Source organism: Manis javanica, chromosome 16 (assembly GCF_040802235.1).
Source record: "Manis javanica isolate MJ-LG chromosome 16, MJ_LKY, whole genome shotgun sequence".
In the NCBI taxonomy this organism is placed as follows: Eukaryota; Metazoa; Chordata; class Mammalia; order Pholidota; family Manidae; genus Manis; species Manis javanica.
The window spans coordinates 66,603,458-66,627,523 of record NC_133171.1 but is presented as its reverse complement, the minus strand read 5'-3'; the positions used below and the strand labels follow the sequence as shown (position 1 = coordinate 66,627,523).

At 37.8% G+C, this 24,066-nt stretch overlaps 1 protein-coding gene across 5 annotated transcripts in view; it reads right to left on the bottom strand.

Annotated features, from left to right (window-relative positions):
- The window catches only part of SLC17A2 (solute carrier family 17 member 2), an 85,740-nt gene that overhangs the window by 813 nt on the left and 60,861 nt on the right, over positions 1–24,066 (bottom strand). The window contains exons 1-11 of one of the 5 annotated variants that reach the window (XM_036998530.2): positions 14,100–14,247; positions 10,012–10,122; positions 8,522–8,733; positions 6,494–6,727; positions 6,321–6,408; positions 4,280–4,366; positions 2,767–2,885; positions 2,498–2,659; positions 1,910–2,039; positions 1,674–1,821; positions 846–936 (exon numbers count right to left, since the gene is read on the bottom strand). In XM_036998530.2, coding sequence (XP_036854425.1) covers positions 846–936; positions 1,674–1,821; positions 1,910–2,039; positions 2,498–2,659; positions 2,767–2,885; positions 4,280–4,366; positions 6,321–6,408; positions 6,494–6,727; positions 8,522–8,733; positions 10,012–10,039 — 1,299 coding nt within the window. In that variant the 5' untranslated portion in view covers positions 10,040–10,122; positions 14,100–14,247. Of the gene's footprint in view, positions 1–810; positions 937–1,673; positions 1,822–1,909; positions 2,040–2,497; positions 2,660–2,766; positions 2,886–4,279; positions 4,367–6,320; positions 6,409–6,493; positions 6,728–8,521; positions 8,734–10,011; positions 10,123–14,099; positions 14,248–24,066 lie in introns of those variants that run through there. The other 4 variants (XM_017673831.3, XM_017673834.3, XM_017673835.3 and 1 more) reach the window with 4 other exon arrangements.

The following is a 24,066-nucleotide window of genomic DNA, read 5'->3' as shown; positions in this document are numbered from 1 at the left end:
TAAGATCTCATTCTTGTGTTCTCTCTGTTTTATTTTCAGCTGTTGACATTAATCACAATAACCCTTTAAATGGACATCTCCATACAGTGTGAGTTACATTTGGTCTGCCTGTATCATTCTCCTACCAAGCCCTGGTAAGTCATAGTTCATTTCTGGCATTATGATAACAGTGGATTCCTAGCAATTTGTCAAAAATTAACCCAGAAGCTAGGCCACATATAGAGATGCATTAAAAATAAAACAAAACTTTTTTTGTAAGTTGACTCTGTCCTTCCACCCCAGCCTGGTTCTACCTTTTCATCCTTCCTACCAGCCCACACTTCACACTCAGAATGCCTCATGGCCCATGTGCACTGCTTTGTCTCACAGCCTTTCTTTTTCAGCCATCATCCAACCTCTCAACTGGCCTTGAAACACTTTGTGTCTCCATTTTGTGATTTGATTTTAAATGGAATTCATCTGAACATATTCTTCATCATCTTCCCCTCTGCTCCTCTGCCTTCATCTCTTACCATTCCTTAACATGTATCATTTACTCTGATCATAACTAAGAATTGTCATGCCGTTGTTCCTCTAGGATATCATTTATGATGTTTCTCTGCCTGAACTGCTTATTTTCCTCAATCTAACATTTATTCATTTTTAGAAATTCCATTTATATTTTTCTTTCCCTGGGAAATCTGACCTACCAGACTCTGATTTGTAGACCCCTATGAATAGAATAATTGTGTTGACATCCGTGCTTATTTCTCCCATCAGACCACACAATCCTTGAAAGCATTTGTGAATTCCTAGTGCCTAAAACAATACCTGCTACTTGCAGATGTTCAATAAACTGGCCCAACCTGACTGATAAGGAATCCAGTGGCAGTGGAAGAGATGATTCCTGCGATGAGCCCAAATCCCCTTGAGAGTCCCATGAGGAAACTTGCATATCTGTGGGGAGATGATTTTATATAGAAAGCTGCCTATGAAATTTTAGCAACTCAACTCTAATGCAATTCAGCTCTAATAGCAAAGTATGTTTGTCAACCTTAAAATCACCTACATGCTGAGTCAACAACTAGGGAATGATTCAGTCTCCTGCAAGCCCAGATTCCCACCCCTGCTGCTCAGCAAGGCCAGCAGTTTGTGCAGCAGACAGGGCAGCAGAATCTGGACAAGCCACCTGGGTGCAAATCTCAGCTCTGACTTTGTGTGACCTTAAGCATGTCACTTATCTTTACTGTGCCTCTCTGTCCTCCCCTAAACAGGATAACAACAGGGCCTGCCTCATGTGGTTCTGAGCGCTAGTTGTGTTGATACATGAGAAATCCTTTCAATGGGGCTTGGCTCTTGGCAAGTACATACTTAATGTGGTAGCTAATATGATCAGCACTTTGGAAGCTTTTCCAAAACACTCGTGTTGTCTGCCTTTCCCAGAAAGCAGTCCACTTTCTGGTGGGGAATCTTGGGAAGCTATTCATTCAAATAATTAGTGCCCAAGATTGAGATTGGGTACTTTTGTTCTAAAAATGCTTTAGGTCATGACCACATACTGACATTTCTAGGTACTTGTCATTATTCTGGCTATCATTTTGTGCTTTTTGCAACATGAGGATGTTGCAAAAAGACTGAGGTCTAACCCCCTTGGAATGTTCTGGGGGAGGGAAACAAACAGGCAAAAATCTTACCTTGGAGCGATATCTAAGGTGTTGATGATGAACCCCGAATCACACAGGTTGCTGGTCCCAGGAATAAGTATCAGCAAAATAATGGTTGTCATGTAACTGGAAGCCACGAAGGGCAGAGCCACAGCACACAGGGATGGAAGGAGGAGCCCTAGACAATGAGGACAAGCTGTCAGGACCCTCTCAGATCATGTGTAGAAAAAGGGATTGGTTAACTGAGACCAGACTCCTATCCTTACCTAAGGACGAGAAGAGTTTTCGTACGGTGATCAATCTGAGATCCCTGGACAGAAGGAAATCTGCCAACTGACCTCCTAGAATGGTGCAACTTGAGGCAGCAATGAAAGGCAGGGAGGACAGAACCCCGCTCTGAAGGAAGGAAATTTACCCAGTGAGTACAGAGGTGTATATAGCACCAAAGATTATCAGTTACACAGACAAACCACTGGCTCACCCTCCCTACAGTCTGAGTTGTTTTAAGGAAATTAGCGTCCTTTTCCACACAATACTGTCTCAGTTAAGAAATCTAGCACTTGAATTACACTGGTCTCCAGAGAAAAGAAATATTAATTTCTAAGATAAATTGAAGAATCAGCATGTGGCAATAGTGTAGAATAGAGGTTAAGAATACAGAGCAAGACATCTCGCCTTTCTATGTCCCCATTTCCACATCTGGGCAATGGGAGCCACTACAATACCTCTCTCAAGATCATTGTGAGGGAGGGCCAAATAAATTGTATGTGCAAAGCCAGAATGTAGTAGGCAGCATAAATCTATTTCTCTTCCTGCCATTATCATTTTCATAGAAGTATGGGAAGCATACTCACATCTCTGATGTTAACATGGAGCACAGAACTGATGTACGTTGGTAGGTATGTTATGATTATGGTGCATAACCAGAAATGGCTGAAAAACCCCATAAAAATGGCCCAAAGTGGTAGGCATCTGGCCATAGCCTTTATGGGGACAGATCGTCTAGGAGAACTGGACTGAAAGGAAAGATCTAATCAACATGGGTATTAGAACAGGTCAGAGAGCCCCATCCTCTGCCCTGGAGATCTCTGCATAGACCACAGGTAGAATGGGTGCACTGTACCTGGTGAGCTAGTGAGGACATGATATGTTCCTTTTCCCTGATGCTTATGCATGGATGGTGCACAGGGTCATCATAAATCACCGTGAACCACAGCAGACAGCAGACACAGCCAATGCTACCTGGGAAGCCGGAACCCAATTAGTTTCAGGTAGATTTATGTGCTGGGGGAAGGAAGTTTCCTCTGAAGTGGTGTGCCTGGCCTCCAAAACACACAGATCAATTCATGGTTATTTCACCACAAGGACCTAAATTTTCCCACTTTTTAATTTCAATTCTTCTACAGCTTTCCTTTTAACTAATGCTTTCCAGATACCACCTCTCAAATACAGAGTGCCATTTGTCAACGTCAGAGCCCTCTGGGAAGAGCATGAGAATTAGCATGAGCATGGCTGATTAATTGTTCTTAAGACTCCAATGGGTATAGTGTTGTATGTCATTAACAGCAATTTCTTAATACACACAGTGGTGTCTTATTTTGGAAGATCTGAATAGTCAGGATTGAAGAGAGTCTTCATATATACATTAAACAACATGCCATAAAATCAGTGTGGCGAAGAAAAATTTCCAACACACTTGCAAAAGACACTGTTATTTGTATTCAAATAATATGTCCATTTTGGATTTCCAGAAGAAATAATTGACAGTCCCTCATTAACATGTGTGGACCAAAATGACCTGGGATTAATATCATTAATGAGAAAGCCATTCAGGCCAGAACCGTATTTAATGACACCATTTGGAAATTACAGCAGAATAGAAATTTGTCTCATCATCAAGATTTGCCATTTGAAGAAGGCTTTATGTTAAAATATTCTGGGGAATAACGATCTTTAAATTCCCTCTAATTATCAGATTCATCCATTCTTTTATTAATAAAGCTATAAGTCATGTACCAAATAGTACTAAAGTAATTTTTTAAATTATAGAATAGATTCTTTGTCTCAAGCATTTCACAGTCTAGTAGAGAGAGAGAAGGGAAAATAAATAATTGCATGCCAACATAGCCTATAGAAGAAATTACCAGTAAGCATCACAGATAACAGAAAGACTGAACCTGCAGGGATAAGTCCTGGAAGCCCCCATCAAGAAGGACGTAGTTAAACTGAGCTTTGCAAGATTCACCTGGTAGAGAAGAGGTTATGGGCATCTTGGCAGAATTCATAATTATAATGAAATATGAAGTCACAGTTAAGGTTTGCTTCACCAACTTTGACATCTTAACCACACACAGCAACTAGACTTCACATTTCAGTTGTGGTGCAGAGATCCCACAGAAGGTGCCCGGGGTGGACGGGTATGTCTGAGCTCCTGGCTTCTTAGAAGTTGGTGCCATGCATACAATCATCTCCTAGACTAGAATAAGAAAGCTACCTATCCTCAACATTCATTGTCATTTTCCACTTAACAAAAGATACTTTCTCTCATATGGGCAGAATGTGGGTCATGGATCCTCAGGCATCAAAATGAATGCCTGTGTGATGGAGGTGTTAGGATTTAAGAGAAAGTGACTTACCAAAGATGTAGAAGATAAAAGGCCAGCCCAAAGCTTGTGAGATTAGTCCCCCAACACAGAGGATGATGAAGGACCCCAATGCTGCCCCTGAAGAGAAGAGGGAGAAAAAAAACACTTATGAAAACAGCGAAGGCTGAGACTGAATGGCCTTCCTTGGATGTTGTCCCAAAAGAGAGGTGGCAGACTTAGAATTACTGGATGATGAGAGCCTTTCTTCCTGCTCAAAGATCTCCCCCAATAAAGTCATGTGAAATAATTAGACTTAATAAATAATGATATGCCTCATGACACTTCAATGGCTCCCTAATATTAATGTGACCAAATCTAAATCCATTCATTTGTCATAGAAATTCTCTGTAACCATAGTCCATCAGTATTTCCGTATAGTTAGAGTTACATTCTTTCAAGGGGCAATATGAGATTGGGGACAGAAAAGTTGAAAAATTAATGATACAGTCCCCGAGCTTATGCAGATTTCAGTCCAGTTAGAGAGAAAATCACAAATAAAATTCACTATTACAAGTATAATACAATGTAGACCTTGGAGTCTGAAAACATTTTATGGAGACCCACAATAAGAAGTGCATTTCACATGGCAACACAATACACAGATACACCTCTCAAACAAAGGTTTCATGAATCAGTACTTAGCCTTACCAAGTGCAATACACTCCAATATTTTCTATTCTTTTCTATTTACTTTCATTTTTAAATACTGGCTTTGACTCACTAAATTGATTTTATGACCCCCTCTGTGGGTCCCTATCTGCAAGTTTAAAAAAAAGATGTGCAATGAAAGTAAAACTACAATATTATATGAAAGTATACTTGGGGAGAAAATTAAAATGGATGATAAAATTTATGAATAGTTTACTTAAGCAAAGCAGTTGGGTGTATGGAATTTTGGTAGAATGAGCTGGAAGCAGAGGACTTTCCAGAAAAATGAGCCAGTAAAAATAGAGCCAGAAAGAACTTAAATGCAGATTGCAACTTGAGTCTTGCTTACAGAGGGATGTTACATGGAAAAGCCAGTTGGGACCATACGCCACAGCATCTTTATATCCATTCAATAAAGAGGAAAGTCTTTATCTGCCCTCGTGGAGGAACACAATGAAAATTCCCAAGCAGGTGAGCAAAATGCCCCATGTACTTTAGGGAGATAACTTGGCTTGGACGGGAAACAAAGTTGGAGGAGAGAGAAGAGCAGCTAAGGGAATTTGTAGATAGAGGAGATGGTGACAACTACATGGAAGAAGCCAGAATGCAGGAGGGTTGCTTTGCAACAAAAGTCTGCAAGATGCAGCCATATCCTGGACCTGGAAGTGAGAGGCTTGATGGAAGCCCGCTTCTGTTCTTTAAGTACACACACACTCTTAGAGCCACCAGCTGGGGCAGTAATGACAAAGTCGTCAAGCCCTTAGTATGATCACACACTATGGAGAGGCAGTCTGGCATGCTGACTGGCAGTGTGTGCTCTGGGGCCAAGCTGCCGGGGCTCAGATCTCAGTTCTCCCACTTGATGGCTATTTGTATTTGGGCAGTTTACTTAATCTCTGCATACCCCTGTAAAATGAGAGTTAGAAATTGTGGTTATATCAGAGAATGGTTGTGAAAATTGGCTCAAAATGGTAAAGAGCTCAGAACAAATGTGGGCTCTTTAAACTCCACTTTCCAGCCTGATTTCTCTTCTTATCACTTGAAATCTGATAGTTTAATTCTCACTTCTATATATTTGCTAAAGTGTTTTTTTATACAACACTTTATCAAGTTTACTTAATGTTTCTCCATTTATGCAAATTCTTAAAGTTCTTAGCTTTTTCCTATGATGCTTTTCTGATTACCCTAGCTCACAATGGTCTTTTCTGCTTATGAGCCTCAGTGGCCTTGCAGCACACATGTGTCATTCTTATGTATATGTAACTGTTGAATTTCTTTTTGGTAGTACTTTCCTCCCTCTCCTCCAAACCACCCCATGCACAGAAGGGAAGATGTGGTAGGGTGAAGCAGATTACAAAGCTGTGATCCTTATATACATCCTCACCTGATCCTGCAATGCTGGTGAGCTTGCTTCGTTCAAGTGGGGGGGCCCATTTTGTCCAAATTGTAAACTGACCTGTCCATGCCATTCCCTGAAATGAAAATCATTAAGACCTTTGGTCTCTAGTTGAATTCAGGAATGTGTACCCCAGTCTGAATGAGAAAGCATCTGTGTACCTGGGCCATGCCCTGGACAGTCCGAATCACAATAACCAAGGCCACTCCAAAGTCAGCAGCCAACGGTGTGAAGAGGGTGAGAAGGGAGGAGATCAGCAAACCAGCACCAAGCATCTGCTTTGCGCCAAATATCCCTGCTAAATATCCACTTGGGATCAGGGTCAGTATTATCCCATAGCTGATGGAGCTAAAGATGATACCCTGAGTTTCTGGGCTCCATTCATATACAGAAGCCTGGGAATAGAAAAAAAGGAAAGTTCTTTGTAAAGAAGTTCTTTATTACAGCTAGAGCTGCTTGGGGTTGATGGAACCCTAGTATAAAATATAAATTATGGTATTTCTCTATTTTTTACCTAACTTAAATATTCTATCCTTTCCAAACAAACAACCAGTTTACCCCTAATTTGCTTCTCTCAGCAGGAGAAAACACAGAGGAAGAAGAAGAAAAGAGAAAAAGAAATGATTACACAGACAGATGGGAGGAAGATATAAATGAAAAGAAGTACTGAGAAATATTTTGTCTGAGAGAGAGTTTCCTTTAACTCTTTTGCTTCTGGTAAACGTTGGATGACATGTTGACTCTCATTTCAAAAATAAGAAAACACAAGTTTACTGAAGTCTCATCACAATCAGTCCCTAAAGTCAAGTTGAGGAATTCTGGTCTGCCCTGGCAAAGCTGACTTCCTGAAACACATATGGCACATTAATAAGATCACAGTCTTCTTCTGATATAACCCAATAAAAACTTTTGGTAGCACACTAGATATATGGCATCCTGCTGCTGTTAACTGAAATAGAGAGCCAAAAAATATAAAAATATGAAACATTTTATCCACTTAAATAATGATAAATAATATGACATGACTCATGTCAGAATTTAAGTTTGAACTTTGATGATGAACATTAGTAAAATAAGGACTTCAAGAAGAGGGAAGAGCAATTTGGAAGATCTCAGGAAGAAAGCAGTACTTGAACCACCCTTTGAAGAATAACTATAATTTGCATAAAGAGAAATAGAAAAATTCATTCTTATAGAAAGAAACAGTAAAAGTGGACTTGTAGCATTTGGAATGATAAATAATGATCAGAAATTAGGACTCTGACTTGCTCAGAGCAAAGGCTTTCCCTGGGTCATTAATAGCAGATATGAGTGTGCTAAGAAGTGGGACCAAATTCTGGAGAAGCACATCAGATCAAAACAAGAGTCTAGCAACTTGAAGGTATCCTGGATTTTTTAGCACAAGAGTGTCAATGTGTAGAATGAATGATGGAAAAAAGACTGGAGGCAGAGAGGTCATTGTAAATAACTGGATCCAAGGTAATAAAATCATGAAATATGAGGATATATAGTAAATTACAGTTTAAAGGGAAAAAATTAAGGTAGGGTCAAATCATGATCCTCATATAAATATAAAAAGAACATGTGATAAAGATTTTATTTTATTTAATCAACTCATTGATTAATGAGGGGATTGGTAAGATGTTACAACTGGTCCAAAGGAGAATGCAAAGAACCACACAAATATAAGTAGGAAGTAATGCTAAAATAGATTTTAAATGTTTGGCAAAACTGGCTGATTCAACTGAGGTGCAAGTAAATGAGAGTGTCGGTTGATTTTCCATGGACAAAATTCATTTGCAAAACTATGCACAAAAATCATTTGGATTACTATTTGCTGTATAAAACTTACAGAGTTGAAAAATGACTCCAAGACAATGAAAGGTAGAGACAGGCATAGAATAGGGCAGAAGGATGTGCCTAATTTTTCCCTGAAGACACCCAATAATCTGTTCCTTTTTAGAAGTTTTCACAATTTTGTCCAATAGTTCTTCCACCTTGTAATCATAATAATTTCAATGAAAGATTATTTTATCACAGAGGTAAGCAATGTCTCAAAGAAAAGTAGTACCAGTCCTTTGCAGTTTGTCATTGGAAAGTCATGCTTCTCTATTCCACAGAATCAAGGCCCAAGCACACCTTTCAAACTGGGTTTTTCCTCTCAACAAAGAGTTCTCTGTTATACTTACCCTTGTATGAAATTCTTCGATGGAGCTGCCGGGGTTACTGAGGCTGTCTGCAAGAGGTCCTTCCGAGGAGGCATTAGATTGACCGTGCTGCTGGGTGCTATTCACCATGGCAATGATTGCAATGCTCAGACTCACACGCTGGGTTATCATGGTGAAGTTTGAGAAGTGCATGATGAGAGCCAGCCCATAGCGTAATGAACAGAAATCTGGACCTAGCAAATTACACACAAGTATGCAGTGTGTATCCTGACTGACAGTACCTTCTTTCCATTTCTCCTATGGCTTTTTCTGAAAACTGCAGATGATCTTATGCAGTTCACTAGCATTCTTCACTAAAATAACCATGACTACAACCCTCCTTTGTCATATTCTTTACTTGGCTTCAAGACAATAAATCTGGAATCTTACAATCCCATAAAGCAAATATGGCCTTTTTTCCAGAGGTGTGGGAAGCAGATGATAATTATAGCAAAACCTAAATGAAGGCAAAAATGTCACATTGTTCCAAATTAAAGTGAATAAGGAGGATGGTAACAGAGCCAGTCCCAAAACTCAAGTCTCCTAGCTGTAAGTCAGCAGTACCATCTGTCTTGCATAGGCATTTCCCATATAACTTGAAAGTTTTATACTTAGAAAACTGCCTTTGAATTAAGCTAATTGGACATCAAAGGATTCTCTTTTAAAATATATGAGTGTGTATAAATAAGCACTCACACTAAGTTTGTAGTATAGTGTTCACTCGGAAATATTTTTGTTGTGTGTCACTAGGCCCTGCCTTCACATATGCTCAGCTTTTTAAAAAATTAATATGAAGAACAATTTCTACTGAGTTTATAGGTTATATGATGCTGGGGGAGTATTCAATATGTTACAAGAGCAACACATTTTTTTTAAAGTGCCCACGAAGTGGGACAATGGCCCAGTATTGAAAGGGCTGCCAAGTGAATGATGAATTCAATTTTTTCTGCATTTGGAGAACTTGGACTAAAAAGAAATGAAGAGAGAAACTGTGAGAAACAGATAAAAATATAATGGAAGAAATCATCTTTAATGGCAAGTAGTCTCAGGCATAGAAATGGTTATCTGCAAAAGAATTATTTCCATATTACTGGAGGTTTCCAAGCTCAGGGCAAATAGCCAGCTACTTGGAAAGGATATTGTAGTAGGAATTCATATATATATGTGGGGGGTTTGTTAGAAATGGCTTTTTCAAGACTCATTCCATTCCTATGTCCCAGAACTTGTTGATCATTTGGCTTACTTTTGATAGATAACTCAGCGGGGCTCCCTAATGAAAAAACAACAGATAACAGGATGAGGGACCCATGTTACAACAGGATGGAGCTGGTCTGATGTAACACTTGAGAGATTCTCTACATCAGGATGACATGATAGAAAAAAGAGGAGAGGAGAGCAAGGATGTGTAAAGAGCACTGGAAACAAGCTTCCACTCTTTCATAAGGTAGCCTGCAAGCAAGAAAAAATTTTACCTTTCTTAGTGGAAGGCTTCTTGTCCATTTGCCTTCTCTGGAAAATGGTACCACACTTTGTGGTGGAGTTTCCCTCTGCCCTGAATCTCTTTTACCACAACAGGCTTTTATCTATGGGAAGAACAACAATGCAAGAGAGGAGACACAAATCATTTTCTCATGTTAATGCTGCCATCCCTCAGCACTAATAAAAAATTTTAATCCAACATAGCTACATGATTTACATTTTGCAGTACTATATATGACTAGATTTCTATAAGAAAATTTGGCTATTAAGTTCCAGCTATGTGACTTAGAGCTAGTCATTTAAATTCTCTAACCATCCATTTCCTCATCTATTCAACAAGAATAAGTTTCCTTTCTGAGTGGCACTGCAAGAATTAAATGAGAAAATTGCAAATATCAGAGAACCATGCAAAGGTATGGAGTTTTATGGCTTGAGACAGTGCAGAACAGGAACATTAAATTAAGCTCAGAGCTGAGGAGAAAAGTTCCAGAGCAGTCTTTTATTTCATTCTGACCATGTTTTTATCCCTTCTGTACAATCAGGAAAATGTTCAATGATGTATTTTTGAACATGAAGGACGATGCTGCATAACAACCACATGTATTATATTTAAAGATTTAAAATGTTTTTCTTGTTTTTGCTACACACAATTTGACATTATTAGACTGAAAATTCTTCAAATCACTGTAAAATCATACTGAATGGGGACTTTTCTACTACAAGTATGAATAAATCCAGCTATTTTGATGGAGAATTCATAACAAAATAGACATATTTAATTTTGTATTTGTAGACCAATCACACTGTCTTTGGAGATACATGCATTTATTCTTTTAGGAACAATCCTCACTCTGTGAGTGTTGTCAACTATGCAGCCATTTCTAAACAAAAGCATCCATGACAAATACATATATCATGCTTATATCCATCATTCAAAACCATGCCTTCTTTCTGAACAGGTATTTCACAAAACTTATCTGCACCCTTAAGGATTTTCATAATATACAACCTTAGGATGGAATGTTATAAGGAAAGATACAAATAAAAAATTTTGTCCAAAAATATTCTTTGCAGCATTAGCTATTACAGCATAATATTGGAGACAGGTTAACCTAACAATAAGGATTTGGTGAGTCAGTTTTAATAGATTCTTAAGATGGACTTTATTAAAGTAATGTTTTCAAATATGTTGAATAACATTAGGGAAATGTTTGTATATTCTAGTGTACAAAGCAGGCACTATGCCTGTGTTGATAGATACATATCCACAGAGCAACAAAGTCACACAAGTGCCAGCAGTGGTTATTTCTGGGTTATAGAACACAGTGGTCACATTATTCTTTATGATTTTCCATATTTACTCAATGGCTTTTTTTTTACAACTTGTAAATATTCATTTTATATCCAGAAGAGGCTAAGTGTCTTTGAAAGAACAATAATTAGGCTTCATTAGCATAGTCAGAATAGTTTTCTGCTTGCCAAATGTCTCTAAAATTCTAGGAATAAGATCTCCCCATTAAAGTTTTGAAATTTTCTTTTTTAATTACAGTGGATCCAAATAGATGCCCAGTTTCTCACAAGAGGTCAGCACCAGGAAATATGTTGGCTTTTGCTCTGCCTTGAAAGGCTTTCAAGTCTTGCCAACATCTGGAGGATATCAGGAGTTCAGTTCAGTACTCTATAGTCAGATCCTAGCTGAAGCAAACTGGAACGGACACCTTGTTGACCCAGAGTTTGGACCATTTGCTATTTGATTTCCTTTGTTATGTAAGATCCAAGAGTTGGCTGTAGGCAACTTTCTAACTGTACATGCAGCTACAAATATTTATACCCCACTTAAAGCTTCCCAGTCTCTCTAATATATCTTGTAAGCACTGAACTCCAGAACAGAAAGAGACTCAGAAATCCTGTTCATTTTATCAATAAGACAACGGCTGTGCAGGAAGCTTGAAGTTGCCTCAAATCACACAATTTACAGAGACAGCACCAGGTCTCCTACTATCCAGACTGCTGCTTTTTTTATGTGTTAGTCCTATTTCCCTTTCATGTTCATATTTTAAATGCAAGCTTAAAACACAATAGGTAGGGTATGTTCATTCTGAGGCCATTCTACATGAGAATTTACATGATTTTTAAAATTAAGTTTTAATAATTTATTTCAGAAGGAAATTTGATGATAAAAATATTTTCAAATTGAGCTATTAACATTTTTAAAAAATAAAGACAATTCCTCTTTCTTGCTTTTTTTGTTAATGGAATTTTATCACAAACCTATCACTTTAGTTGTCCCTCTCACTCCATCTGTTGCCATTCCTACTTAGCTTTTACGGTTTCATGTTCTACTTTGAGTTTTGTCTCAATAGCTAATTTCAATTGTTAATTTCCTTGTATTCTTCCCATGAGACAAATACAGAAATCAGGTGGACATCCCAAATAATTCTAAACTAGGTACTTTCTGTAACATAGTGATGGAAACTATTTTTCTCAAATAATCACAGAAGCATATGAAATTATGGGGTCCCCACACTGACAGGATTGATATGCACTTAGCAACAGAGGAATGAGTCTTAATCCAGGTGTGAACATTGTTAAGTATCTTCTCACTAGAAGTTACACTTCTAAAAAATGGTGAATCCTAGTGTCAAAGCTGTAAGTAGAATAGAACAGAATATTAAAGGAAAATTCTGTATTTTAAAAATAACTTTATGACACATTATAGTTATATTTTGATATAAAGTTAATAATATAGACAACATGATTTATGCATAAGATAAATTTTTCCCCTTGTCATCTTAGTCTAGAGTTCACTATTTTGTTATAATAGTCTTTCTATTGCTCTTAGATTTCTCCTAATATTCAGGCTGTCTTGCATCACCTCTTGTTAGTCGAGTGTCCTAGTTTACTCAGAGTAAATGTTATTTGTGGTTGAAAGAGCGTGAACTTGCAGTTCAAAGGGTATCCAGGGACCAAGTTCCTCCTGCCATTCACAGTCTAGGTAAACCAGAGCAGGTTTCATAAGCTCCCAGAGCTTTAATTGTCTCATAGGAAAAAAAGGGATAGTATTACCTCACAGGACTGCTGTAAGTAAAAAAAAAAAAAAAAAAAAAAAGGTATGACACATAGCTTCTGAATGTAAAGGATTATACATTGTAGAGTGTTATTGCAAAGTGTTACTAAGGGGCCTTAGTAAAACTGAGGCCCCTTTTATCAGCTGCCTAGTTTTCTGAAAGATTGGTAGTTCTGAAATAAAATTGGTTATTCCAGTGATTCATCTATGAATTTAATCATGGAAAAAGGAATAGAAAAAGGCAGTTGAAGAAGGCCGCATTATGCTTAAATTAAGGTACAGCAGGGGCGCTACCCATAGAGGCTCAAAGCTCAGCTCATCGGAAAATACACAGGAGTGCCCTGCACCTTTGTTTCAGGTGACAACCTCAGGCTGTTTCTTTCAAGCCAATATGAGCCCAGTTGAGCTTTAGACTTGGTATGCTCTCTGGGCAAGTTGGGAGAGAGCACCTTCGCTGAGTCTTCCCCCCAGGGCCTCCTATCATAGCACAAATGGGTGGACACCTTTCTTCGGCTGTACAATGAAGACAACAAGCCAGGTGATCTTTACAAGCATGCAAGTTTTCTTGGCTTCAGTCTTATTCACAGCTTGTTCATATTTTCCTTTTCTTGAGAGACAATTCCAAATATATATAGAAATCTGAAGAGACTCATCAGTCACAGTCCCCAAACCCAAACCTTGTTAGCTCTGATCCAGTATTTTATTCCACAGCCAGAGCCTGTCCAAATCAACAGGGTGTCATGGTTAATACTCACAGAATCCTGGGAGAAATAACCATTGTCCACAGAGTCCATGAGCACTGGTGGCCTCTGCAGCCTGGCTCTAGGGTCCTGATTGAACTGATAGCCTTTTTTAGAAAGTCTCTCCACTTTGGAATAAGAAACCAATCTCAGATGGAGATCCTTAAACTGCTACTAATGTTCTTCCTCTGACTTTCCCTCAAATTGTTTCCTCACTTTAATAGATCTCTAGTTAGTAATTATCCTCTGACCCAAAAAGAAGAAAAGCACTTACCTTCACCATTAAATCAGTATTTTAAGCCCTAGACTAAAAGGCTACTTTGAAGAAAGCGTGAGTTTCGGTCCCTTCTTCCCTTTCAAATAATTCCGCAGTTTCACAAGGATAAATAATGAGCCACGTGGCAGTCAGCACTAGGTTCAGCCCTACTTTCTCAGGGCAGAGAGCCTGAGTTTGGATTTGCTGCTTAATTTTTAACTTAATTTTCAAGTTCTCACTGATAGAGTAAGTATCTCAAAAAGTGATACCTTGCTTTTTTGCTTTGAAATATGCATACAACCAAAAATTTAATAAGCCTTTTTTCCTGAAAGAAAGGTGGCCTGGTGTGGAAGAAAAAGAATGAAGCTCCTGGGATGAGAGAGATGAGGTCAACCCCACCTTTACTGCCAAGTGTTTTCTCTGACCTTGGACAAGTCACTTAACCTCTTTTAATTGGCTTATACATTAATAAAGCAAGAGCTATAATACTCAACTCATGGGGTTATCTGGCAAACTAAATAAGATATTCATGCTGATAGTAGATCTGAACAAATGAAATGTTCCCATTAAGGGATTCTGTTAAACATTTGATGCCCACCACCTAATAAATGTGAACTTTGGCTACTTTGATATCTTCCAATGAAACTACCCTGTACCCTTCCTTTCTGCTTCTTATCTGTGCTTTTCTTAACCCAATGTCTGCTTAACTCCTGGTTCTTGGATTTGTGTCCTATTTGTGATTCTTAAATTTTGGACTGTGGTTGATACTGAGTCTTCCCAGTTTGATTCTTAACCCTTATAAAATGAGGTGGGGTCCTTCCCTCTCTGGCTTTATTAGTTTCAAGCTGCCTTAGTTGAGTTTCCCGGTCCCAATTAGTCTCTGTATACCCCCCCAAGAAGCATACTAGAGCCAGCTTAGCTACTTTTTCACTCTGTATTAGTTTTCTATTGCTGCTATAATAAATTAACACAAATTTAGGAACTTAAAACAACACATGTTTATTCTTACAGTTCTGGAGGTCAGAAGATCAAAATGGGTTTCACTGAACTAAAACTAAAGGTCTAAAGGTGTTAGCAGGGCCATACTCTCTGGAGGTTGTAGGGAAAAATCCATTTCCTTTCCTTCTCCAGCTCCCAGAGGTCACCTGCCTCCCCTGGCTCATGGCCCCTCTTCCATCTTTAAAGGCAGCAGCATGAAATCTTCAGATTTTTTTTCTCTAACTTGGCCCTCCTGCCTCCCTCTTTATATGGAAACTTGTAATTATATTAGGCTCACTTGGAAAATCCAGGATAGTTTTTCCATCTCGAAATCTTTAATCTCATATGTAAAGTCCCCTTTGCCATACAAGGTGGCATAGTCACAGGTTCTAGAGATTAAGGTGTGGAAATCTTTGGGCAGCATTATTTAGCCTTCCACAGTCCAGTTCTGAGGAGCAGAGGAGCAGGGAGAATCGAAACAATTCCTTCCGTTCTTTAATTGAAAATTCTGGTTATTTTGACTTATTGTAATCACCATGTGCCTTATCAGCCAATGAAAACAGTTTATAAAGTGACAAATAAGAACTATTTTTGGTCTAGTCTGCCCAGAAGACGATGTGACAGCATGACCTGGAAGCAGCCCTGGTAGAAAAAGTAGCTGAGAAGGGATCTCCAAAATAGGAGTGAGTATGATAAGGAAAGAGTGGTCAAGAGTGTCCAATGCCACAAATAAGATTCAAACTATACTCTTGAAGCTGTGTATTTTGTTTAAATAGTATAATCTTACAGTTGGATTTTGTAAACTCTCTGATGGGATAGTGTGTGTTCTGAGAATCTCTATATACACAGCTCTTGGCATAGTATCTGACCTACAGTATGTGCTCAATAAACATTAGTTTACTGAATGAATTAATTCTTCAGTCACACTTGCCATCAAGAATCAAGATTTCTTTAGCTGGTCCAAGCCCCTTAGCCTCCATGATTTTCGCATAACAAAGTACTAAATCAACTCAATGAGCTATACACTTAAAGAATAAGTATCTGTAATTATAAATATCAAGAGTAATGTAGCAAAAAATATCAGAGATCTGTAAAAAAATTAGGTCACTCTGGCTTGGCATTAACAGCTATTTCCAATCAGAACACGTCAATTACAATTTCTTTAGTGTGTTCCATATTTGGTGCTAGTTTCTGAGAATATCAGTTTGCTTAAGCCCTGACTTATGACTACACAGAGTTCAGAGACTACACACAAAGATAGAGAGCTAGAATGAAAAGTAATAAAAACAAACAATACTAACATGCCCAAAGTACTAGGAAAGAGAACAAATAAGGCTCTCTGTCAACATGGGGATGTCAGAGGAAGGCTTACTGGTCAGTCTTCACAGGTGGTATGAATGAGTCAGCAGCAAAGGAGAAAGATCTTCCAGAAAGAACAAAGCCATACATGCATGGTATGAGGAATTAGAAGTTCAACATGACTGGGGATTAAAGTACAAAGGCATGAAGGGAATTTGGTAAACTGACTAGAAGCATGATAAACATTTGAAAAAGAAAATCAATTGCTTTTTCCAGTAGTAGAAATAAATAGTCAGATATGGAATAGAAGTTTTTACTGTTCTCAGGCAACAAAAACTACTTAATTTTTAGGATTTATTTGAACAAGTATGACCCAAAGGAAAAAAAACAATAAAATTTAATTAAAGGACATAAGACAAGATCTGGCTTAATTGAACTGTATACTATATTATTGGGTAGGGGAACTTAATATCATAAAGATAATGATCCTTTCTAAATTAATAAACACATTTAGTGAAAATCCAATTAGAAGAAGGAAAAATGGAAGGAAAAACTGGAAATAGCTAAAAAGCTCATCACAGGGAGACCAAGTAAATATACTGTGATATATCCTTATCATATAAAATTAAGCAACAGTTTAAAAGGATGATTGCATCTATATCAGTTGACTTGGATGCTTTTGTATGATATCATATAATTTTAAATGAGTAAAGCAGATGCAGAGTACGGAGAAAGGGATCCCATTATTTTCTAAATATTCACCCAAGAAAAGCCTGTATGTCTGTATCTTAGTATGAGATTCTGAGTCAGACATGGCTGTTTATTTGGTTATCTGGTTTGGGTAACTAAAGAGATGGTTTAAAAAAATCTATAAAACTAAACTAAAAGGTGACTTTGAAAAACCAACCTTTATAACCTATGCATGTAAAATTATGTGTGTGAATATATATGTACATATTTGTCTAAGTATGCATGTGTATATACCTATACAGGCATATATGTAAATGCATATGTGTATATACATATATATATGTGTGTGCGTATGTATGTGTGTGTGTGTGTGTGTGTGTGTGTGTATATATATATATATATATATATATATATGTTAAGATAGAGTGAGTATAATATCTAAGGTAATTAGCTCTGGGAGAGGGTTTTTAGATGAACTTGACCTTCTTCCTTAGGTTTTTTTCATATTGTTTAGAGTTTTATACAAATAGCATTTATTTCTTACGTAACCAGAAAAAGGAAAAAAAACATTTTAACTTTAGGAAAACCCAATGTACCCAGATCAAAAATTCCAAGTCAGAGAACAGTGGGAAGCTTAAAGGAAAGTCAGTATGACTAGGTCACAAAGGCCTTTTATGTAAAATTCAGGAGCATGAACTTTAACCTGTGGTTCTTGTACTTCCTCAATGCAAATGTATGTGGACACAGAAATAGGAATGCATGGCAGTGTGCTGAGACTACAGGAAGAAATACAAAACATTTTTCTGAAATGCCAATTTTATGGAACAATTTGGTAGCATATTTTTATTTGTTTTAAGAAAATTCACTGAAATGCAAAACTTGCATGATTTTAAAAGGAAAAAAATAGACACTCGAAAAAGAGGCAAAGAGGGACCAATCCAAGATAAAGTACACCAGAAAAGAACAGTTTTCACTGGAATTTTAAGATAAGTTAGACTCTTAAGGACTTCCCTGGAAAAATAACGTATTATCTACACAAAGAACAACTTTTTACTGAACAACAGATGTGGCAATGGAGAAACACCTCAACAATAAAGTAGAATACATGAGAAGAGAGGCATAAATCACCTGTAGTTGTCCTGCTCAGGGCTTGCAGTGTACTTATGATTTGAAAAATCATTGCTTTTATTTCATTCCAAAAAATTCTCAACTATTATCTTTTTAAATATTTCTACTCTGTTCATCTGGATTGACCTGTTATAGGTATACAGAATCCTTTGTCTGCTATCTCTGAGTCATAATAGTTCTTTTAAATACATGTTTTTCTTTGTCTTTCTGTTTTGTATTATGAGAAAATTCCTCAAAATTTTCTTCCACTGTCCTAAGACAGCACTTCTTATATTTAATATGCATATGATTTACTTGAGGAATTTATTAAAATGTTAAATATCTCAATGCATGGGGGTGGGTCTAAGGTATTGCACTTCCACCAAGCTTCCAGATGATGGTGGTTCTGATGCTGTTGGCCCATTGCTATTTGTGTAGAAATGCTCTTATACTCTCTCCTTTGTATTTAGTCTATAATTCATTCCAAGAATAATATTTAGTCTAAAATTTATTTCAGCAATAAACTTTCTTCTTTCAATCTCCATATTTCTTCTAGTATTTCTAAATGTTTTAAATAGCTTTTCTTGTTTGACTTCTACCTACTTTGGTTTCAAAGTTTCCTAGTGTTTTTAAATGGAAGTTAATCCTTCATTTATTTCCTTGAGCATTCTAAACATAGTTATCTTTACTGACTTTAGAAATTATTTTTATCTAAAGTAAATTCACACTCCATTTATTGAATTTGATTGCTCTTTATGTTAATATTACTTTTTAAATTTTGAAATTTTGGTGTGAAAACCAAATTTCAATGTTTTTGTCTCTCTTAATTGCTTTCCTCTCTTCCCTCTCTCCCTCTCTCAGGGCTTACCTTACACTGTCTAGGACTTTTTAGGTTACCTTCACCTGCATTTTAAAATTCACATTCCAAACATACAAGGTCTTACCCTATCATTCCAGGTGTTCTGCCCTGTGATAATATTGCAGCCATCAAAAATCTGGTCTTTGATCCTATAAGCAGCTTCACCGAGGTATCAGTTGCTAGCCTAATCTGTTTGCCTACCTACTTCCACAGGACTATATTTTCCTAATGCCTATAGTCCTGATGTCATCAGCCACAAATTGGTCTGAAGCCTTTTTCATGATATATATGGCCTACATGATCCTTCTCCCCTTGTGTTCATGTCTGTATTCATGCCCTTGAGTGTGGTAAACCCATGATTTGCCTCTACCCAATAGAATATGACAAAGGTAATGGATGTCATTTCCATGATTATACTATACCATATTGCGTTAGCCTCCATCTTGCTAACAAGGTTGCTCTCTCTGTCTCTCTTTGTTAGCTTTGAGGAAGCAAATGGTTGTGTTGGGGAACCCCCACATGGCAAGGAACTATAGGCAGCCTCTAGAAGCTGAGGCAGCATCCACCAAGAAATTTAAACTTTCAGTTCTGTAGCTGTAAGGAACTTGATTTTGTCAATGACCTGGTGGAGTTTGAAAGTGGTTATTTCCCCACCTATGCCTCTGAAGAGACTTCAGACTCAGTAACACCTGGACTGTAGTCAAGTGAGACCCAGAGAACCCACCTAAGCTGTGTCTGAGCTTCTGACCTACAAACACTAGACATTGTTAAGCTGCTAAATTGCTAGTAATTCATTTGACAGCAATAGATAACTAATACACATAAGCAAACAGTCCAGTATGAGCCACAGACTTCACACTGAGCTCTGATCCTGTCTTTACAGAGAGCCCTCTTTGTCCCTATTCTTTTTCCCCTGTAGAGGTCAAATTCCCAGACACTAGTACCAGCTCCTGGTCCCAGGCCCCTGTAGGCCTGTGGCCCCAGCCTTGTGCAAAGCTTTGTGTCTCTCTTTATTTTCTAGCTTATAGAGATATTTATACTGTTTTTAAGTTTTACTAAGTTATTTCTCTCCTCTGTTTGTAATTTATCTATTGTTGCTTTCTGCTCAAAATAGAAGAGAATAAGTTTTATATTCAAAGTTATTTAGGAAAAATAAAACTAGTTTTATTAATTTCTTTTCTCTTTATGAAAATAATAGATACCTTACTTACCTTAAAATAGATAACATAAACTGCCCTAGGAGTCCTCCTTCAGGCTATAAAACTTGGAAATTCATAGAGCAGCTAGTGAGGACTCTAAAATGTAAACAATAATAGGCAGAGAGCAGAAGAAGAAGAGAATTTGAAGAACTACTGAGCTGGGAGTAAGTCATTCACTTTTCTTCAGTATATCTTGACCTGGACTCCAGCAGCTCATAATCCGGAAGTGGGCACAGAGGCACAGAAACAGATCTAGAGGAAGCTCTCTAGTTCTGGTTCAAGGACTAGGAAAGGGATCTTCTAACACTCAGAAAGAGTGGAGGTAAAACCGCATATTTTTTATTTTCTCCATGCTTTCCCACCCTAGCCCTTAATTAATTGCATAGCCAAAACTCTAAGAAAGGTAAATCTTCATCTCATGTCAGTGACACTGTGTTGTCCAAGTAGTGTGCTGAATGACCATTTCTTTTTTCTCTTTACGTTCCTGACATTTGGCCCTGGACAAAGGTGCAGTCATAAGAAGACAGCAGAGGGGGTAAATAAAGTCCCAGCTTTCTGGCCAAAAGGATTCTGAAGAGGAAGCCCCAAGAAATTGACAATGCTAGAGACATCTTGAAGAGGGATAAGTTTGGGAGAGTAACCACATGAGGTTATTTATGAACTCCTGGGCTCATCCCCAAGCAATGTGCTTGCGGTTCTGACTTGAAACAGCACACCATGGAATTGAGAAATTAACTATGGATATACTACCACCAAGGACTCTGACTGACCAATGGGTGTCACACACATGAGACAAATCTGAATAGCACTGCAGAAACCTTCAAAACTGAACTGATCCACAGAAAGCTGATGGGAACATAGAGCCTGAATCTAACTAGGTCGATTGTTTGCTAAGGCAAAAATACCAACATTCTCAATAGGATTTAAATAAGGCCCAGGGTCTAATAGTTAATATTCAAAATGACCAGGATACAAACCAAAAGCACTAGGCATATTAAGAATCAGGAAAATGACAAGGCCTTACAAGGGAAAAGGTAATGAACAGATGCCAATACTTAAATGACACAGATGTAAGAATTTTCTGACAAGGCTTAAAACCAGCTATTTTTAAAATGTAGCAACAAACAATTGTAGGTACTCTTGAAATGCCTGGAAAGTTTAGCAAAGACATACAAAAAATACAGAAGAACCAAATAGAAATTTTAGAACTGAAAAAACAATACCCCTCCATCCAAAAAAAACCTTACTATATATAGCTCAATAGCAGAATGCAGATGACAGTGGAGAGAGTCAGTGAACTTGAAGATAGATCGTTAACAGGTTATTTTATCTGAACTAAAGATAAAGGGTGGAAAAGACTTTCAAAAAATGGTCCGAGCTTTGGGGTCCTGTGGGACAATTCTGAAATATTTTAATATTTGTGTCATCAGAACCTCAGAAGGGGAGAAGAAATAGCACAGTGAAGGGGGAAAGATATTTGAAAAAATATTGGCTGAAAACTAAAATACACTGAAAGACAGAAATTACAGATTCAAGAAGATCAAAACTCTGAACAAGAAACAACCAAAAAATCCATGTCCAGATTCATCATAATCAAATTATTAAAACTAAAGACCAAGAAGTTATCTTGAAATCAACCAGGGGAAAACTTAGAAGGCAACAGTGATTTGAAAGATAATAGATTTCTTTTTTTTTTTTAATTAAGGTATCACTGATATACACTCTTATGAAGGTTTCACATGAAAAAACAATGTGGTGACTACATTTACCCATATTATCAAGACCCCACCCATACCTCAGTGCAGTCACTGTTCATCAGTGTAGTATGATGTCATAGATTCACTATTTGCCTTCTCTGGGCTACACTGTCTTCCCTGTGACACTCGCACACCATGTGTACTAAACATAATACCCCTCAATCCCCTTCTCCCTTCCTTCCTCCCCACCCGCCCTCCCACACCCCTCCCCTTTGGTAACTGCTGGTCCCTTCTTGGAGTCTGTGAGTCTGCTGCTGTTTTGTTCCTTCGGTTTTGCTTCGTTGTTATACTCCACAAACGAGGGAAATCATCTGGCACTTGTCTTTCTCCACCTGGCTTATTTCACTGAGCATAATATCCTCCAGCTCCATCCACGTTATTGCAAATGGTAGGATTTGTTTCTTTCTTATGGCTGAATGGTATTATTCCACTGTGTATATGTACCACCTCTTCTTTATCCATTCATCTACTGACGGACACTTAGGTTGCTTCCATATCTGGGCTATTGTAAATAGTGCTGCAATAAACATAGGGGTTCATATGTCTTTTTGAATCTGAGAACTTGTATTCTTTTGGTAAATTATAAGAAGTGGATTTCCTGCGTCAAATGGTATTTCTCCATATTGCTTTCCACAATGGCTGAACTAGCTTACATTCCCACCAGCAATGTAGGAGGGTTCCCCTTTCTCCGCATCCTCACCAGCATTTGTTGCTCTTAGTCTTTTCGATGCTGGCCATCCAAACTGGTGTGAGGTGATATCTCATTGTGGTTTTAATTTGCATTTCTCTGATGACTAGCAATGTGGAGTATCTTTTCATGTGTCTGTTGGCCATCTGAATTTCTTCTTTGGAGAATTGTCTCTTCATATCCTCCTCCTATTTTTTAATCAGGTTAATTGCTTTTTAGCTGTTGAGGCATGCGAGTTCTTTATATATTTTGGATGTTAACCCCTTGTCAGATATGTCATTTACAAATACATGCTCCCATACATAGGATGGCTTTTTGTTCTGTTGATTGTGTACTTTGCCATACTTTAGTTTTTGTTTAGTTTGATGCAGTCCCAAGTGTTCATTTTTGCTTTTGTTTCCCTTGCTCAAGGAGATGCATTCAGAAAGAAGTTGCTCATGTTTATATTCAAGAGATTTTGCCATGTTTTCTTCTAAGACTTTTATGGTTTCATAACTTACATTCAGGTCTTTGACCTATTTCGAGTTTACCTTTATGTATGGGGTTAAACAACAATCCAGTTTCATTCTCTTGCATGTAGCTGTCCAGTTTTGCCAACACCAGCTGTTGAAGAGGCTGTCATTTCCCCACTGTATGTCCATAGCTCCTTTATCGTACATTAATTGACATATATGGTTGGTTTGTATCAGGGCTGTCTAGTCTGTTCCATTGGTCTATTGTTCTGTTCTTGTGCCAGTACCAAATTGTCTTGATTACTGTGGCTTTGTAGTAGAGCTTGAAGTTGGGGAGCATAATCCCCCAGCTTTATTCTTCCTTCTCAGGATTGCTTTGGCTATTCGGGGTCTTTTGTGGTTCCATATAAATTTTAGAACGATTTTCTCTAGTTCGTTGAAGAATGCTGTTGGTATTTTGATAGACATTGCATTGAATCTGTAGATTGCTTTAGGCAGGGTGGCCATTTTGACAATTTAATTCTTCCTATCCATGAGCACGGGATGTGTTTCCATTTATTGGTATCTTCTTTAATTTCTCTCATGAGCGTCTTGTAGTTTTCAGAGTACAGGTCTTTCACTTCCGTGGTTAGGTTTATTCCTAGGTATTTTATTCATTTTGATGCAGTTGTGAATGGAATTGTTTTCCTGATTTCTCTTTCTGCTAGTTCATCATTAGTGTATAGGAATGCAACAGATTTCTGTGTATTAATTTCATATCCTGCAACTTTGCAGAATTCAGATATTAGATCTAGTAGTTTTGGAGTGGATTCTATAGGGTGTTTTATGTATAATATAATGTCATCTGCAAACAGTGACAGTTTGACTTCTTCACCAGTCTGGATGCTCTGTATTTCTTTGTGTTGTCTGATTGCTGTGGCTAGGACCCCCAGAACTATGTTGAATAAAAGTGGAGA